The sequence below is a fragment of the Theobroma cacao genome, chromosome 4, assembly GCF_053813885.1.
Source record: "Theobroma cacao isolate CCN51 chromosome 4, ASM5381388v1, whole genome shotgun sequence".
In the NCBI taxonomy this organism is placed as follows: domain Eukaryota; kingdom Viridiplantae; phylum Streptophyta; class Magnoliopsida; order Malvales; family Malvaceae; genus Theobroma; species Theobroma cacao.
Window position 1 is genome coordinate 30,239,388 of NC_142642.1, and position 20,828 is coordinate 30,260,215.

Genomic DNA, 20,828 nt, shown 5'->3' on the forward strand with positions numbered 1-20,828 from the left:
CATACGCATGCTGTGTTAAGTAAGTGTGAAGGCTTGGCTGAAAGTAATTTAAGATAAAGATGCTAAGCATATAGATCCCATTCAATGAACTTCTTCAGAGATTGAGATTAAGTCTAGAATGGAGGTGTTTTATGCTCCCATTTTTCACCTTTTTTTTTTTTCTTTTTAAGGTGCATGAGCTATCTGCCAGCTTCCCAGTTAACCAAAGAAGGAATGAGTAAACCAGGATTATTAGAGAATCAGAACCTTAGCCTAATCCAACCTATGAAGCAGGCACACTATAGCCCGGTTCTTGTTTAAGTCTCTTTTTACTTAAAAAGCCAGAATGAGTTCAAGACTTTACTGCCCATTTTCTCTTTTCTTCTTTAAGGGGAATAAGAAGGAAAATCAAGTAACTTGCTGCGAGCGGAAAAATTCCATATGGGCAACCCCAGTTCATTGTTAAGAACCCTTGCAAAGGCGCTTCTGACACTTTCACTACCTTTATTCACATAGTCAATCAGTCGTACTCCTATCACATGGCATGTCAAGGTGGTCATTCAGATACAAAATCATGCCAACACAATTTAGCCGGAAAACATCCAGAAAGAGATGAAGATAAGTCTGGCATAATGAAAATCCATTCACCAAGTATTCACAAACGAGTCTGCTGCCACATCCCAATAAAAAGTAGTACTTCTCATGAAGTTAATGTTAGTGAACAATCAGATAAGCTTCTTTTGTTTATCTTTCGATGTAAGATGTTTCAACAACATCCATTGCTTTGAATTAAAGTAAAAAGTAAATATAATGAACTGAGAAAAGCAGAGAAGCATAATCACTGCCTCAAAAAGGAAAGGATACTTCTTTGGAGGACGCATAGTCAAGTAAATAACATGCAGAATAAGAGAACACAAACAGAGAAAGCCCATTACAAGTGGGTGGAAAGCAACGGAAGAAACAAACTTCGTGCCTTTCTTGGCCTTTTGTTTATGATCAAGGGTTTTGCTGCTGTTGCATCTTCCACCTGGCCCACCAGGTGCAAAATAGAGAAGGACAAAGAGAGCATAAAGAGCCATATATGCTAGAACCAGTTTGTCACGTTGTAGAAGAGGAAACATAGAGAACATGGCAAAGTGTGTTAACCACAACAAAGAACGAGGCTCTTCCAGAGCTAACAGGCTAAGAGGCAGAAGTGGAAGCAGAATAGACTTCTCGTGCACTGCAGAAGGGGAAGTAGTGATGCTGAGAACTGCTAGGGGGTAAAAATAAAAGGCTAGAAGGATGAAAACAGAAAGGAAATACATACCTTGAAATGAGAATAAGTAGAACGACAAAGAACTATTTAGCAGCCCATAAAGAAAGCCCTTACTGCTTGGAGCAAGCACTTGTTGAACCATTGAGGGTAGACAGGTTAAAACGGTTGCAGCAAGGCTAAAAATTCTCAATGATTGTGTAGTAAATACTTTTTTCCATTTTACAAGCACTGAAGTGGTGCACCAAAAATTAGCCACATAATCCTCGTATATCCCTCTCTCGAATGGAGCAAGACGAGATAGAACCTGCAAGAGGTACAAATATTAGAGGAAAGGGCAATAGCTTTCTTCAATATCTAGAATGCCTTATTTTTTAAATATATATATATATATATATACATGAAAGTTTCCTTTCAACAAGATTGAAGCTACAGGTTATAGAACCAGTACAGCAGGATAGGTGTCAGTAATTTCAGTATTCAATCCCATAAACAAGATCAGTCATCTCGGATAAATGGAACATAAGAAAAAATACTGGGTTTAAAATTTTTTTCCATATATCCTGATGAGAATGTCGATGAGTTTCTTATAGTCCTCTCAGAAAATGATACTCTCCAGAATAAGATTATTACAAGATGGGATACTTTGATGGATGAACTTGTCTGCTTTTTCCCTTGAGTTCTAATTTCAACTAGAAAGATAGATATACTAGTTAAATGCAATATGATTAAATATTGGGAAAAGCATCTGACCGCTTACTTGTTTGACAAAAAAAAAATTACAATTGAGTTGCCAATCCAAAATAAATCCCATAAGTACAAGTGTGTTCAATAGTAAAAATTTATTAAAAAGTAATTAAAATAGGGACATTCAAGTTCTCTTGGAACAACCATAAGTTCTGTATATTAGACTAACAAACAAGCAAGAGGAAAAATGGCAAAGAGAACTATGCTTTTAAAATAAATAAGAGCAAGCTATGGAAGAACAGAAAGCTAATTGGAGAATAGGAACTAGGTGTGAGGAAAAGCAGAAAAGAAAAAGAGAAAAGGATTTCATTCTGCCACTTACACTGAAAGCAGCATCTTTTGAATGAAGATATGGCCACCAGACAATTGCAAACGTTCCTATAACCATCAATCCCAGCTTTGACACCTCAAGCAGTGGATTCTTATGCCTCAGGCATTTACCTAATAGATAGCTAAAAAATGCAGGTGCAAAATATGCACTCATCTGGAAAACATAAAAACATAGGAAGATCCACATTAAAAAACTAATCCAGAATAAATCAGCAATGATACATCAACATCTTGTAGAAGCAAACACAAAGACCTATTGAAATAAATTTTAAGTCAATTTTTAAGTGGAGAAATTAACTTTTCATGTTAAATTTAATTGATCAGTTAGATATCTCAGCCACACCTCTTCATTTCTAAGCATAACCTCTGCTTCTTTCTTAACCGAAATATAGCCCCCATGCTAGTATATCAAAAGAGTTTCACCAAGAATAATCAAATGAAAGCCAATTTGGTCTAAAACCAGACTAGAGCAATATGACTATTCTTGGAAAGGATCATGATGCAGGTGCATCAAGAATTTTATTTTATTTAATATTTTTGTTACCTTAGATTTTATTTTCTTTATTTTATTTAGTTTGATATTCTTTTTCCTATCTTTATTAGAATTTTAATACTTTAAGTCTTTATTTAGGATTAGGATTACTATTTGATTAGGATTTATCTTAGCTATTATAAATAGGTGATCATAGATATAGGATTATTATTATCATCTTTTGTTATTTTGAATATTTATTCAAGAGATTTCTTTAAAAAACCCAATTCCAACACAATCAACCCTATTCTAGCCCTAATTGTTGAGTTCTAATTGCCCTAAACCTTTTGGCTACATCAAGTGGTATCAAAGCAAACGATCCTACTATTTTTTTAACTAAGAGACTATGGTAAAGGCAATCAGCCCCAACAGGTTGAGTTAGCAGAGATGCGGAGAATGATTGATGAATTGACCTGAGCTGTGCAAGCCTTGCAGCGTCGAGAACCAGTGGGAGCCCGAATGGAGAATCCGGAAAGTGACCACAACCTCCTTGAGATTCAAGATCTTGAGGATGATGATGACTATGAGAACGAGAATCCCTTTCATGAAAATGGACCCGCAAATCAAACAGCAAGAGTTGGATTGGAAGGCCGGTTATTACATGCTCTTGATTTATATGGTGCAGGAATCAAAATCAAAGTAACTGATTTTTATGGGGAATTTCATGCGGAGGAATATTTGGATTGGAAAGCTAGTTTGAAAACTTACTTTAAATGGAAACCCATGGCAAAGAATAGAAAAGTGTTATTTGTAAAGCTGAAATTGGAGGGTACTACACTTCAATGGTGGAAGAGAGTTGAAGACCAACGTGCACAACAAGAGAAGCTTAAAGTCAACACTTGGGAGCACATGAAAAGTAAATTATGAAAGCAATTTTTACCTGCTGATTATACTATGGAATTATATGAAAAGTTTCATTGTTTGAAGCAAAATAACATGACTATTAAGGAGTATACATCGGAGTTCAATAACTTATTAATTCGGGTTGGGTTAGCTGAGAGTAACGAACAAATTACTTCTTCTAATCTTACTGGTTTGAATCATTCTATTAGAGACGAGATGGAAGTAGTTCGTTTATACAACATTGAAGATGCTCCTCCATATGCTTTATTAGCAGAAAAACGAGTTTCATGCTATGGTGCTAGAAAGCTCTTATATGGCACCGATTGGCAAAACAATTCTGGAGCAAGACAAGGTTACCAAACATCCCAACAAAATTATCGAGAGACTACCACAACCAATAAAACTAATGAAGGTGCAACCAACGTTGAAAAGAACGCATAAAGGCAAGAGTATAATGCCTTATGGTGGACAAAACAGTTCTGGTTCTCATATAAATAAAAGAGGCAGCAATTCCCATATTCAATGTTTTACTTGTGGGAATAAGGGACACACTTCTTTTGCTTGCCCACAAAGAAAGGCAAACTTAGTAGAATTTAGAGAGGAATTATAACCCATTTACGATAAATATGATGAGGAAATAGAAGAAATTAATGTGTATCCTGCACAAGGCGAGTCCTTGGTGGTAAAAAGAGTGATGACTACAACAATCAATGAAGAAGAAGAAAATTGGAGACGAAGTATATTCCACACACGTTTGTTAAGATAAAGTGTGTGATCTCGTTATTGATGGAGGAACCATGTAAAATATTATTTTAAAAGAGGCGGTAGACAAATTGAAGCTTCCTACAAGCAAACATCCTCATCCTTAGAAGATTAAGTGGCTAAAGAAAGGACATGGGGTACCGGTAACTACTCAATGTTTGATGAAATTCACTATAGGAGATAACTTGGATGATAACGCTTTATGTGATGTGCCAATGGATGTTGGTCACATTCTTGTTGGTAGACCTTGATTGTATGATCATGATATGGATCATAAGACAAAGCCAAATACCTATTCCTTCTACAAGGATAATAAGAGGTATACTATATATCCTCTTAAAAAAAAGACTAAACAATCAGCAACTTCAAGCCTTACAAATAGCAAAATCAGCAAAATGACTAGGTATTTATTTGCTGAAAATTTTGAAGCTGCAGGTAGTAATGTAGAGGAATTGAAACAAGTGAATCCAAGCATCTATGAGAAGTATGTTAAGGCCTACTTGTTGAAGACGAGTCTTTTCTGACCAAAGGAGACTGATGCAGGCGCATCAAGAATTTTATTTTATTTAGTATTTTCGTTATTTTAGGATTTTATTTTCTTTATTTTATTTAGTTTGAGATTCTTTTTCTTATCTTATTAGAATTTTAGTACTTTTAAGTATTTATTTAAGATTAAGATTACTATTTGATTAGGATTTATCTAAGCTATTATAAAAAGATAATCCTAGATATAGGATTATTATTATCATCTTTTGTTATTTTGAATATTTATTCAAGAGGTTTCTTTAAAAAACCCAATTATCTTTCTATTGTTCCAACACAATCAACCCTATTCTAGCCGTAATTGTTGAGTTCTAATTGCCCTAAATCTTTCGACTACATCAGATCAGAAGTTCATCCACGATTCAAATTAGAGGTTCAGGTATTCTAAAGCTTGCTGGTTTATCAAGATTCCAGCAGATATGCTCATATACCCATGATACAAGAAAAGCAACAAATATTACAACTGAAGACTTAACACAACCTTCTTCATCAGTTCAGTTAAAGCATAATGATCATCATCAAAGTTTCTTTTCATGGATCTATATTCTTAAATGCAGGGAAACAGCTGGAAATGTTCATCATGTCCTATGTCATCATGAATGAAATAAAATTAGTCTGCATGACAGGACAGAATGTGCACACCACTTGTGAATAGTTTCTAACAATCATCTCTCATACAGCTAACAGCTTTGTCATGTCCAGCAATGAAAATGCACTTAACAAAAGAGTATTCTCCGCAAAAGCAACAAAAGGGTATTCTCTACAAAAGCCATATTTGGTCATATGTAAGACAAGTTCTTAACACATATTGAAAGTTTCCATATGATACGGGAATCAGTGATTTAATATTAAAAGACATACTGAAACCCTGTCAAGCAAAAGGATCATAGCCACATTTTTCCATTTCCTTCATTTTCTTTCTTGTCTCATCATGTCCAGAATTATCAAATCAAAGAATAGTCACAATTTCTCATAGGAGTGACTTCGATAAAAATATAGGCAACACCAATATTTAAATTGACCTTCCGTAGAAGAATTATCTTCAATGTTAGTTGTTACCTCACAAATCATCTACTGTTCTATACGTGCCATTTGAATTCTTACACGTAATCCTTCCTTTCACATCAATTAGCATTTATCGACTACTTGAAATTGTATGACATTATACAGTTATTTCTGTCAAGTGATAACTAGGAGACTTACAGAGAAAGAACAATCAACAGTACATGAATGCAATAAGCCCCACATTTGATCAGCAGTAAATAGATTCTTTGGATAAATGGAAAAAGGATCGCAGAATAGTAATATAAAGCAACAGCTAAACCAGAAAGCACCTGTTTATGGTTGAGAGCAAGACAATATAGGACAGAAGCCACAGGATCCCTCTGAGAGAGTGATGCAGCAACAGCGGCCATGGTAAAACCCAAGCTGATACAATTGTACTGCAACAGAACCAAACAGATATTAGATCCAATGTGATCTTCCATAATTTAGTAGAAATAGAGAGGAAAATGGAGGTAATAAAACCTGAAAATGACCATGGTCAATTAGGATCAGGCATGGGTTGAGTAGAATAATTGCAATGTGCCATGCTACATCACTTTTACGGCCCCTGCCAGACTGCATGGCACGATACACAAACACAAAATAAAGAACTGCTGGGAAGAATATCAGCACATCAGAAAATAAAACTGTCCATCTCATGAGCAATTTCCTGCACATATGTGCCCAAACACTACAATCAGACACAACAAACTCAAAACTGGGAAACATAAAAAGAAGCAACAATGCGAAACCACAAAATACCAACCCAAGATAGGACTCATGACCCCGGGAAGTAAAAAGCGCAACAGAGTCAGGATCGAAAGTTTTAAGGAAAACCCCATGAATGTAACTCTGATAAGCAGTTAACGGTGGATAATCAAGGCCCCAATAACTAAGATTGTTAACACTGCTGTTGCGGTACCAGTCCTTGGCTGGAAGATTAAGAGTAATCTCCATCCAATGCCTTTGTGCCTCGTAATCCCCATACTTGGGGGGAGTTTTGGCACCGGAATATGGATGGAGACCAACAGCTACGCGTACCAATAGCGCGAATAGGGATATACAAAGGAACGAATGTTTAATCCCTTTTTGAACCAGCCACCACCAAGGATCACCTTCACTATCATCATTCTCAGCATTTACCATATCTTCCAGCCTCTTAACTTTTTCCATTCCTCTTTTTTTCTTCATTCTTTTTCACTACGGCGTAGAAAGTTCAATTCGTCAATAAAAATTTAAGCAGATTCATAACAATAAAAAACAATGCATGTAAAAGCATAAACAAGAGGAAATCAAGAATTTTCTTAATAACTACTGTGACAAATATCAACGTTAAAAACCCAGAAATTCAAGTAACCAACTGATTAATTAACTTGTGTCAAGTAGGGAAGAAATGCAAAATAAACAGAGAGAAGAAAGGAAGAGAGGTAGGGCTGACCTGGGAGAAGCGAGGCCCTGAATCAGAGAAGAAGGGAGAGAGAGAGAGAGAGAGAGAGAGGTAATCTTGGATTTGAACAACAAGGGTAAGCCGGGCTGGGTTATGGAAGAGAATATGTGGCCTAGTAACTTGACATGGACGGATAGATTTATAAGCTTACTGGCCCATTTAATCTACAGTACTAAATTCATATTTATATATCTAAAATTTAAGAGAAAGCCCGATTCAGTATTTTTTATTTTCAGTTCATTTTTTTTAAAATCTATTAAAAATATTGACCTTTAAAATCGTCTAAACCAAACTGTGTAAGAGGCCAGTTTTGATCGATTTTAAACGGCTTCAATTCAATCGGTTTTTTAAGTGGGTTGACTTTATCTATTTTGAATTGATTTGGGTTAATTTGGATTGATTTGGGCTTTTTTTTATTCAATCCTTTGTAAATGGTTTTTTTTTGTTTGACTTGGACTTTTTTATATAATTCCTTATAAATAGTTATTTTAGGTTCATATATTTATATGTAATCTTTTAGACCTATTTTTTTAAATAGTTAATAGTATTAATCTTCATGTAATAAATAAACATTAATCTTTATATAATTAATAAATAAATATTAGTTTCAAAAGTTCTATAATTAAATATGATCATAAAGAAATTAAGATTAATCTTCATATAATAAATAAACAAAGAAAAGTTACACAACTCAAAGTTTCACAACATAAATTACTAAATTTCAAAAAATGCATTTCCAAGGCTCCAACTTCAATTCAACGATTTTATAAAACATGCTCCTAAAAATGTTAAAAGCAAATATATAATTAGTATAAATTTTTGTGGTAAGATAATATAAGTGAATTATAAATGTAATACAAATATTGCATACTACCTAATGATAACATTACTTAAAAAGTACAAATAGCCAATACAGATAACATGTTAGTCCAACTCAAGCTCAGACTTAGCTATTGTCCCTAATGCAATATTAGTCAAATTTAAAAAATAAAAGTACAAACATGGTAAATTAATCTTTAACAAATCTAATAAATTAAATTATTAGTCCTATATGCATCAAGCACACATCCACCGGTACTAAAAGCGAATTATGAAGCAATTATTGATACGAGAATAGCCAAAACATCACGAATAATAGTGGCAAGTACAGGAAACCTAAACTAATTAAGTTTCCACCACATGAGAACATCAAACTCATCATCATCGAAATTGTCATTATCCACAAGCTTAGATAAATATTTCTCCAATTTTTTTTTCAACTCTTTTGACCCAATGTTGAAATGGTGCTTCTTAAACATATCCAATCTTTTTTTAGTATGTTTTATATCCTTGCCAATCAAAGTTGAAGCAACAGTATCACTACAACCACCACTAGTGCTTTGTCTCATGGACATTGGACAGTCTTAACCACTTTCATCAACATGAGATGGAGGTTGTAACATATTTTTATAACAATGAAACAACTTATCCATTGTTTGTGTCACTAAAGAAATCATCATTTAGGCTTGAGTAGGAGGATACATTTCTAGCAAAGTGAATTCAACATAAGAAAACTTTTTCCTCTGATCAAGTATAGCAATAGTGAACAACACCAAATTCACTTTGTCCATATTCCCCCAATACTTGTCAAATTTCTTTTTCATCTTAATTGCCATAGACCATAAATCAACATCATCACCATTTTGCCATTCAATCAAAGTGGTATACATATCAAAAATGGAATCTAGAAAAGAATTAGCAGTTATGTAAGATGTGCCTGAAACACTCAAGGTCAAATCATAAAATTATTTTAAGAAACGAGAAATCCTCCTAATATTTGCCTAATCTCTATCATCGGGCACCCCATCTCCCAACCTTATTAGCTTAAGTATGGAGCTATTATCACATAATTCAAATGATGCAAAAGCCCTCTGAAATTTCAAAGCAGTATCCAACATAAAAAAAAAAAAAGTAGAATTCCATCTAGTGCTCACATCCAAATACAATAAACACTTGCTCTCAACTCTTGCACTAGCAGCACACTCCTTAAACTTGGCTAATCTAATAGGAGATTGTCTAACATATCTCACTGCATTCTTTAACACGAGCCATTGAGGTATTGATATCCTTTAATCCATCAGAGACCACAAGATTAACAATATGAGTAATGCATCTCACATGAAAAATCTACCTCCTAAAACACTAGTTCCAGCAATATTAAATTTTTTCTTAAAATGTCCTATTGCAACATCATTTGAGCTAGCATTATCAACAGTGATAGAAAAAATCTTTTGGATCCCCTAATCAAACAAACATTTACTAATTGCCTTATCAATGGCCTCAACTTTGTGACTTGTAATGGGACAAAAGGTCAAAATTCTTTTTTACAACTTCTAATTATTATCAATAAAATGGGCAGTTAGACACATAATTAATTCTTTGTATCGAAGTCCGTGTGTCAGTGGTGAGACACATTCTACCAGGACATGATCTTAACAATTTTCTCTTTCGAGTTTTTTCATCAGTATAAATCTTATAACAATCCCTAGCAATAGTCCATCGTGGCGGTATACGAAATCTAGGACATGCTTTGTTTATGTGTTTCCTATATCCTTGATTTTCCACAAACTTAAAAGGCAATTCATCTAAAACGATCATCTTAGCTAAACTCCTTCTAATTGCCTCTTGCTCAAACTTCCAACTACCCAACTATTGTTGATTTTTCATGCAAGTGCACGTATCGTTAACAAGTAATATAATAATGAACTAGAGTATCGTTCCCACAGAGAATTGTTTAATTCCTACTATTAACTACTAAAATTATAACACTCTAATTTTATCCAAACAATTAAAATAAAAAAGAAAAATTAAAACTAATAAATTGAAACTAAAATTAAATAGTAACGAAAACTCACTTAACTACCAAACCTAAGATTATGATATCTCTCAATACTTCATCTGATTATTCTCTCTCTCTTTCTCTCTTAACTCAGTTTAATGGATTAAGTTACTAAACTAGAGTTCTAAATTATTTACAAATCTTTGTTGAGTTTCTTATAAAAATACATCTTTCAATTAATTTGCTATATGTCTATGCAAATTATATTAAAGAAAGATTCATTAAGTTCATCCTCTAATTTTGGCTACGTATGGTTCTAGGTGTATGTCTACCCTATATGCAAATCAAACCACCTAATCAACTAAGTGTATTCGATCATATGCTATTTTATTCAAGGTTTACCTAAATCTCCTTCGTTAAGGTTTAATTTAAGTTTTCAATTCAATCTAATTGGTGATCAGGCAATTAGAAGCATTAAGAACAGAATAAAATAAACAATTTAAATCCATCAAACATAAGTAAAAAAGAGATAAATAAAATAGACTACATATTGAGTTCAATGATAATCTTAGATAAACAATTTAATTCCTCATCAGGTCACACATTGTCATTAAAATAAATTTAAACATTGAAACTAAACCAAGAAAAATAAAGAATAAAGAAACTCCAAGAGCGAAACTCTTGATCTCCAAATCTTCTTAAATCCTTCAATTTCTTTTTAGCTCCAATGAGACTTGTTTTTCAATGATTTTGTGGCTTGAATCTCAACTATGAATTTGGTGTTTTTTTTTTGTTCTTCTTTTAGTCTTTTGAAAGGTTGTGTTTTATAGGGCTTTGAAGTTAGGTCAAGTTTGGTGAAGAAAGAAGTCAATTCCAATTGGAATTTCCTCATCAGATTATGTGGGTCACAGCCTTGTCCAATTAATTAACAGAAATCGTAATTGCTCTATGACTGTTGCAGTGTGTCAATTTCAACAAGATTTTTGACTACCTTTTAGGCCAAACTGGGCGAATAGTTAACATGAAAGTTGTAGAGTTTTCTCTTATCTTTCCAATGGTTTAAAAATCATCTCATTTGAAAGTTTTGTAAAGAAAGTTATGACCAAAATACCAAAACATGTGCAGTGGAAATCTGCACCTCAAAATTACTCTCTTTTTTCCATTAAAATTCTTCCTCTATTAAACACCTATAGAAGTATAAATAAATTAATAACAACCTATCTTAACCACATTAACACCAAATTAAGTATAAAATTAACAAGATTAGCTTGACTCACCTAAATTAACTAATTTAAAATAATTTAAATAAAATCTACTAATTTTTATGCATTACTACAAGAACTAAGCTAAATTATTATCAAAATTAAGCCCAAATAACTTTATATCATAGAGTTATCACACCTTCAAACTTAATATTTTGCTAGTCCTCGAGCAAAATATGGAAAAGAAACTAACTGACGAAATAAATTTTAAATAGTGAAAACAAAATAAATATAGTTACTACTACTACTATTAGAGATAAAGTGCATCAACTCAATTATTCCCCTTAATTTCCTCAAAAGTATATCTATCAATGATTAACCTAAGGAAATATATAGGCATAATTCAAATTCATATTTCAATTCTAATGCAAGCACATTCTCGAATGGATTTTCGTGTGTGTGTGAAGTCTTTTACCAAGAATATCATGATATCTGGATAAATTTATGCCAACACAAATTTAAAATTAGTACTAGATTCCATATGTTTACTTTTCATCTCTCTCTCCACTGATGTAACTTATACAAAACTAGGGATCAATAAGGATTTATAAAGCTTGAAATATATGGCTAGGGTTAAGGTATGATAAAGGATATTAATATGACTCAAATCACCTTAAGCACATAATTATTTTAAGACCTATCTATAGAGCTCTATTTTCCTTCTCCAAGTGCACATTTTCTTCCACATTTGAACTGTTTTTTTCTTTTTTTTTTCTTTTAACACATTTTTTTTTTCGTTTCACAATTTCACAATTTCACATCCCCAAACTTATTTTATTTGTATTATAAGTAGTAGGGTTATTTTTCATATTTCAAACTTTTTTCTTCATATCAACATCACGTTTCCACCTTTTTCAACATTTAACTCAATTTATATTTCCTAAAATAATATACATACTTAGGAGTGAGGGTTGCAAAATTGAAAATGAAATTTTATTTTAAGGCTAAGCTAATTATTATGTAATTAAGCAAAGAAAAGGGAAATTAGACTCAAAGGGGTATACTAGGAATAAAGATTTAACAATGTTAGCTTTTTAGGCTCAAACTGTCCAAAGATGGCTTAATCATCTCCTTAACTAAGTATTGCCTAAGATTTCACATTGAGAGAAAATCAAGCAAATTTTAGATCATGACATAATCTACAGTTCACATCAATATAAACATTTTCTAGATATTCATAATAATTCAAAGTAAAAGATATAGTGTTCAAAATTGTGGACATCACATCCTAACAATGATACTTAACAAAAAATTTAGTATGAATCCAAACAAAAACCTTATTCACCAAAAGTTAAGAATTCAGGACAACTAGTTCTCATCATTGGATAGAGAAATCATTGAAAAAATTAGCACAACTTTACTTTAGATTCCTAAAATTCAAATAAGAAATAAATTCATTACCCACTAATCCTAAATTATTTGTAAATACGTATGCAGATAAAATTAAATCTAAAACCTCCACAGAATATTCACCACTAGAATAATAAATTCACCCCCCAAACTTAAACTAAACATTGTTCTCAATGTTAGTAAAAAATGAAAGAAAGGTAAAGAATACTCCCCTGACGATTAGATGAATCTTGGAGAAGCTCTAATCCTTCTCCTCATTGTCATCTTCTTTATTCTCACTTTTGAGGAATTTTTTTTACTACAAAAAGAAAATAAATAAAAGTTAATGTAGAAATAAATAAATAAATAAAAATAGTTGAAAAGAAAATAGGGGTTTTATTGGGTAATGGGCCGTCATTTGTTGCTAGCCCATATAAAAAAAAAGGTGGGGGAGAAAAGGTTATAAGGAGTGGGTAACCCACAACAAAGAGGGTTTATGGGGTAGTGGGCTGCCTAAATAAAAAGAGGGGGTTAGGTTTGGTTAATGGGCTGCCCAATGTTGGCAACCCAATGGAGGGTAGTGGGCAATTGGTAGCCCACTTCAGGGTTGGGCCATGGCCTACCCCATGAGGCATTTTCTTTTCACATCAACATTAACCAAACCCAACCCCGCGACCTACCCCATATCGTTGTAGTATAATGGTGAGTACTCTTGCCTGTCATAAGGGCGACTTGGGTTTGATCTCTGACAACGACATCAAAAACTTGTTGTTGATTTCTCATGCAAGTGTATGTATCGTTAACAAGTAATATAGTAATGAAGTAAAATATCGTTCTCACAGAGAATTGTTTAATTTCTACTATTAACTACTAAAATTATAACACTTTAATTTTATCTAAACAATTAAAATAAAAAAAATTAAAACTAATAAACTGAAACTAAAATTAAATAGTAAATAAAACTCACTTAACTACCAAACTTAAGATTATGATATCCCTCAATACTTCATCTAATTATTATCGCTCTCTTTTAACTCAGCTTCATGGATTAAGTTGCTAATTTATAGTCCTAAATTATTTACAAGTCTTTGTAGAGTTTCTCATAAAAATACTTCTCTCAATTAATTTACTATATGTCTATGCAAATTATATTGAAGAAAGATTCATTAAGTTCGTGCTCTAATATTTGCTACATATGGCTTATAGGTGTATGTTTACCCTATATGTAAATCAAACCACCTAATCAACAAAGTGCATTTGATCATACGCTATTTTATTCAAGGTCTACCTAAATCTCTTTCGTTAAGGTTTAACCTAAGTTTCCAATTCAATTTAATTAGTGATCAGGCAATTAGAAGTATTAAGAATAGAATAAAATAAACAACTTAAATCCATCAAACATTAGTAAAAGAAAAATAAATAAATCAAACTACATATTGAGTTCAATCATAATCTTAGATAAACAATTTAATTTCTCATCAAGTCACACATTATCATCAAAATAAATTTAAACATTGAAACTAAACCAAGAAAAATAAAGAATAAAGAAACTCCAAGAGCGAAACTCTTGATCTATAAATCTTCTTAAATCTTTCAATTTATGTTCAGCTCCAATAAGACTTGTTTTTCAATGATTTTATGGCTTGAATCTCAGCTGTCAAATAGGTGTTTTTTTTTTGTTTTTCTGTTAGTCTTCGAAAAGGTTGTTTTTATAAGGCTTTAAAGTTAGGCCAAGTTGGGTGAAGAAAGAAGTCAATCCCAATTGGGATTCCCTCATCAGATTATGTGGGTCGCAGCCTTGCCCAATTAATTAACAGAAATCATAATTGTTTTAGGAATGCTACAATGCGTTAACTTCAATAAGATTTTGATCACCTTCCAAGTCGAACTGGGTGAAATAATTAACATGAAAGTTGTATAGTTTTCTCTTATCTTTCCAATGGTTCAACAATCATCTCATTTGAAGCTCTTTAGAGAAAGTTATGGCTGAAATACCAAAATATATGCAATAGAAGTTTGCACCTCAAAATTGCTCTTCTTTTTCCATTAAAATTCTTCCTTTATTAAACACCTATAAAAGCACAAATAAATTAATAACAACCTATCCTAACCACATTAACACCAAATTAGCATAAAATTAACTAAGATTATATTAACTCACATAAATTAACTAATTTAAAATAATTTAAATAAAATCTACTTATTTTTATGCATTACTACAAGAACTTAGCTAAATTATTATTAAAATTAAACCAAAATAACTCTTTATCATAGAGTTATTACCAACCCATCCCCTCCCGAAGCAAAAGCTAATTCCATTTGCTTGTTCTCTGTACTATCACACACTAATTTTGACTTTAGACAAACTTTAATATGATTGTTCAAAGAAGATGCTCCATTCTTTTTGTATCAGCACACAATTCTTTACCACAATGAAAACATTTAGCATTCTTGTTACCTTTCTTATCAACAAATTTGGTGAAGTGATCCCACATAACCAATGTAGATTAAGGTGACTCCCTTTACTTTCACACTTTGCTTACAACTTCACATGTTTCGTTGGCTTCAGTAGAACTAGTAGTAACATTTGGTGTAAATGTTGATGGTGTTGGTATCTCACTAGTTGCGAAATTTGTTTCCTTATTAGTTGACACCTACAAAGAAAAAATAATACCCAAATTTTAATTCCAATGTTTAATTCTAGCATATTGTCAATTATTTTAAATAAAAATCTTAACAATAATTCTAAATATTAATTTTCAAACATAATTCTTAATGTTTAATTCCAACATATTACCAATCATTTTAATTAAAAATCTAAACAATAATTCTAAACAATAATTCCCAAAATTCTTAATGTTTAATTCTAGCATATTACCAATCATTTTAATTGAAAATCCAAACAATAATTCTAAACATTAATTTTCAAACATAATTTTTAATATTTAATTCCAACAAATTACCAATCATTTTAATTAATTATTTAAACAGTAATTCTAAACATGAATTCCCCAACATAATTCTTAATGTTTAATTCTAGCATATTACCGATCATTTTAATTAAAAATTCAAATAATAATTCTAAACATTAATTCCCAAACATAATTCTCAATGCTTAATTCTAGCATCAAATCATTCTAATTAATTATCCAAACAATAATCCTAAACATTAAGCTCTTTGAAATGTTTAATGTCAACTAAGGTCAAAAAAATCTATGGATAAGAAAAAAATTTAATTCCCAAAAATTAAAAATCAAATCTATCATTTTTCTAATCCCTTGGAATTATTTTTATTTGCACTAATATTATTTTTTACAAGCAAAAAACAACATCTAATACTCATAATCTCTAACATGTTTTCTCTCTAGCATGAATTTTAACCAAAAATAAATAATATTCATAATCTCTCAAGCTTTCTTTCTCTTGCTATTTTCACAAAACTGTTGTTCAATTTTCTACTCATGCAAGTATACATATCGCAAAGAAAATATAATGATGAGTAGAGTGTCGATCCCACAGAGAATTGAATTAATTCTTACTGTTAATTACTAAAATTAACACACCTTAATTTTATTTAAACAATTAAAATTAAAACTAATAACTAACATTAATCTAAAATAGATTAACAAAATTATTTTATTAACTTTTAGTGATTACCAAACCTAAGATTATGATATCTCTTAATACTTCATTTGATTATTGTCTCTGTCTCTTAACTAAGTTCAGTGAATTAAGTTATTAACCTATAATCTTAAAAGTTGTAGCTTTTTCTCTTATCTTTCCAATGGTCTAAGAATCATCTCATTTGAAGCTTTGTAGAGAGAGTTATTATTGAAATACAAAAACATGTGTAGTAGAAATATGCACTTTGAAATTGCTCTCCCTCTTTCATTAAAATTTCTCTTTCATCAAACACCTACAAAAATACAAATAAATCAATAACAATCTATCTTAATCATATTAACAACAAATTAAGCATAAAATTAACTAAGATTAGATTGACTCACTTAAATTAACTAATTTAAAATAACTAAATAAAATCTACTAATTTTTATGTATTACTACAAGAACTAAGCTAAATTACTATCAAAATTAAGTCTAAATAACTCTATATTAAAGAGTTATCACACCTCCAAACTTAATATTTTGCTAGTCCTCGAGCAAAACATAGAAAAGAAACTAACTTACGAAAATCAAATTCAATTATTGAAAACTAAAATAAATATAATTACTAATACTACTACTATTAGAGATAAAGTGTACCAACTCAATGATTCCCCTTAATTTCCTCAAAAGTATGTCTATTTATCATTAACCTAAGGAAAAATATAGGCATAATTTAAATTCATATTTCAATTCTAATGCAAGCGCATTCTCGAATGTAATTTCCGTGTGTGTATGTGTAATCTTTTACCAAGAATATCAAGATATCCAAATGAGTTTATGACAACACAAATTTCAAATTAGTACTAAATTCCATAGGTTTACTTTTCATCTCTATATCCACTAATGTAGACCAATACAAAGCTAGAGATTAATAGGACTTTATAAAGCTCGTAATGTATGGCTAGGGTCAAGGTAGGATAAAGGATATTAATGTGGCTCAAATCACTGTAAACACATAATTATTCTAGGACCTATCTATAAAGCTCTATTTTTCATCTCCAAGTACACATTTTCTTCCACATTTGAACGTTTTTTTTTTCACAATTTCACACTTTCATACCTCCAAACTTATTTTCTTTGTATTGTAAGTAGTGGGATGATTTTTAATATTTTGAATTTTTTTCACATCAACATCACCTTTCTACCATATGCATTTAGCTCCATATATATTTTCTAAAACAATAGACATACTTAGGAGTGAGGGTTGCAAAATTGAAAATTTTATATTAAGGCTAGGCTCAATTGTTATGTCGTTAAACAAAGAAAAGGGAAATTAGGCTTAAAAGGGTATACTAGGGATAAAGAATTAACAAGGTTAGCTTTTTAGGCTTAAACGATTCAAAAATGGCCTAAATCATGTCGCTACTAAGTATTGCCTAAGATTTTACCTCGAGAGAAAATCAAGAAAATTCTAGAATTCATGACATAATCTAAAATTCACATCAATATAAACCGTCTCTAGATATTCAGAATAATTCAAAGCAAAATATATAGTATTCAAAATTGTGAAAATCACACCCTAACAATGATACTTAACAAAAGCATTTAGCATGAATCCAAACAAAAACTTTATTCACCAAAATCTAAGAATTCAATACGACCAGTTATCATCGTTGGACAGGGAAATTATCAAAAAAATTGTCACAACTTTACTCTAGATTTCTAAAATTTGAACAAATAATAAATTCATTTACCAACTAATCCTAAATTATTTATAAATCTAGATAAACATGCAAATAAAATTAAATCTAAAACCTCTACAGAATATTCACCATCAGAAAAATAAGTTAACCCCCTCAAACTTAAGATAAACATTATCCTCAATGTTAGAAAAAAAAAAAGGAAAGGTGAGGAATACTTATCTGATGGTTGGATGAATCTAGAGAAGCTCTAATCCTCCTCCTCATCTCCATCATCCTCTACATCATTGTCCTTATTGGCACCTTTAGGAAGATTAGGTATCGGTGGAAGAGTAGAAATGTTCATTCCCATAAAAGCACCATAAGCTTGAAACATATGGTCTATATGTTGATTACATTGGGTTTGATAAGTCATGTGTTGCTCAAACTGTTGTCCAAGGTTCTCAACTAAGTGTTCAAGGCTCTCAATTATCTAGGCAATTAACAATTGTTGATGTCTTGGTCGAGGGGTAGAGGATGATGTGTAGAAGAAAAACTACCCCCAGTAGAAGTTTGAGATTGTTTGAGGATGAGATTAAGATCAATTGGAAGTTTAGGGTACAACAACTCCTTACAAGCATCCCAATGTACACCAGCTTGTTTGCACATAGTTGTAATTAGATAAGGGAACCACAAGCCTTCACGCTTTGATTTCATAAATTACGTGGCCAATTACAATTGTGCGTTTAGTCATGATTGAATGAATGAGGATGGCTCAATCCTTTGTGACATCACTAGTATATATGGTAAGAAGTAATTTCGAAGCCACAAAATATAACCATATCTTAGAAGTTAGTTTCATCACAGTCCTCTTGAATGAAACTGGTGCATTATTGAAAAATCACCATTGAGCACCCTCATCACAGAGTATAGTAATGATATCATCCCAATTCTCATGCTCAGCCAAATATTGACCATATCCATCGTTTTCAATATAAGAAGTTTCATAAAATTCATTGATGGTTGGATCGAGAATGGAACTAATTTATGTCGCACAAAAACAAAATCATTAGTAGCTTCAACAACGCTATCGTAAAATTCTCTTACCAAAAGGACACTTATAGCGACTGACGAGTCACAAAATTTTTGCTAGTGGTGACCATCAATCATTGGTTGAAGGTCAAGGTGAGAAATCAACTCTTGATCTAGGCCTCATTCGGGTCTTGCAATTTTATTTACAAGAGAACTTGCATGTCGAGTCACAGCATTAGCTAACACAAATATAGTATGATCAAACGAACCACTGGAATTTTGTCTTGACTGTTTGGGTGTCATTCGCAAATTTCCTATAATTAATTCTTAACCAAAAGAAAAGAAAAGTACCAACAAAACACAGTAGACCATCAACAATATTAGCTCATATGTCTTCTCATCATAAAATAATGGCCATAATATCAAGTAAAAATCCACTAATTACAATACTTCTAGCCTACGAGGCATATATAAAAAAATAAATTAAAATCAAGAAACTTACTCACATTCCTCAATTTCAACTTATCTTTCAAATTTAAAGCACAAAACCAAACAATCTACTATACCCATAAAATAATTAAGCATAATGTCTCAAGAATCATCAATACATCACAAATTCCCAAAAAAATAAAAATACGAAGTAAGTCAACAATAATAAAAATAAAAGAAGAAAAAAGTAAAGAAAAAAAAAGAAAAGAAAAAGAAAAATAAATAAATAAATAAAATATTGAAACTTACTTGATATTTAGAGCAAATATGTTGAAAATATGTGTGTGTAATGGGTAAGAGAGAAAAAAGACAAAAAGGGAATAGTGGTGATGGAAAAAGTAGAGGAGAGATGGAGAGGGATGGGTAAAAGGAAAGAAAGAAAAGTGCAAAAATATACACTAAGAAAGGAGTAAGTAAGCTAGAGAAGTGAGGGGTATATATAAGAGGGTAAGGGTTTTGGTTAGTGGGCTGTCCAATGCTGGTAGCCCACACAAAGGGGAGGGTTCGTGTGGTTAATGGGTAATGGGTTGCCCATTCTTGGTAGCCCATTTCGAGGGGTCACGGCCCCTATTGTGTGCTTGTCGCGGGGTCGCGGCTTCACCTTAAGGGAATCGCTACCTTGACCTCTCTTTCTCTTTTTTTTTTTTTTTGGTTACTTAAAGTTGGCAGCCCAAAACACGAGGTCGCGGGGCACCGTGGCCCTCGTTGGTAAAAGCTGCCATGTGTCGCGGCCCGCGTTGTGGGGCTTCGCAAGGGGAGGCTGCTACTTACCCCCTTCCTCAAATTTTTTTTTTCGAGTTGTCCAAAGGCGGCAGCCTAAAACATGGGGCCATGGCCTACCTTTTGTGGGTGCTACGACCCTTATTGGTAAAAGTCACGAGGCCACGGCCTCCCATTGGGGAAGCCACTACTTACCCCCTTTCCTAATTTTTTTTTATTTTTTCAAAGTGTTGTACATGTTCTTGCAAAATAAAAATAAAATAATAATTAATAATAAAATAAATATAAATAAATAAAAGAAAATAAGTTAGAATGCTTGGGTTGCCTTTCAAGAAGCGCTTGATTTATAGCCTTTGGCTTGACCTTCTCTGGTTTAAATTACATCAATAAGCGTGATTGAGGACCTTTAAC

The 20,828-nt window shown here is 32.0% G+C and overlaps 1 protein-coding gene across 1 annotated transcript; it reads right to left on the reverse strand.

Annotated features, from left to right (window-relative positions):
- Positions 1 to 604: 604 nt before the first annotated feature.
- Positions 605 to 7,604, reverse strand: LOC18602064 (ALG6, ALG8 glycosyltransferase family). Its single transcript, XM_007033221.3, has 7 exons — positions 7,474 to 7,604; positions 6,802 to 7,235; positions 6,519 to 6,705; positions 6,326 to 6,433; positions 2,304 to 2,465; positions 1,289 to 1,541; positions 605 to 1,201 (listed from the first exon to the last, which is right to left on the reverse strand). Exons 2-7 carry the CDS (start codon positions 7,224 to 7,226, stop codon positions 705 to 707), a joined length of 1,632 nt encoding a protein of 543 aa, XP_007033283.1. The 5' UTR covers positions 7,227 to 7,235; positions 7,474 to 7,604; the 3' UTR covers positions 605 to 704.
- Positions 7,605 to 20,828: the final 13,224 nt, after the last annotated feature.

Coding starts and splice junctions, on each gene's coding strand:
- LOC18602064 (XM_007033221.3), bottom strand. CDS start 7,226: ATGAAGAAAAAAAGAGGAATGGAAAAAGTTAAGAGGCTGGAAGATATG. Junction 6,706..6,801: donor GGTCATGAGTCCTATCTTGG/GTTGGTATTTTG, acceptor ACATATGTGCAG/GAAATTGCTCATGAGATGGA. Junction 6,434..6,518: donor TTGACCATGGTCATTTTCAG/GTTTTATTACCT, acceptor GTTCTGTTGCAG/TACAATTGTATCAGCTTGGG.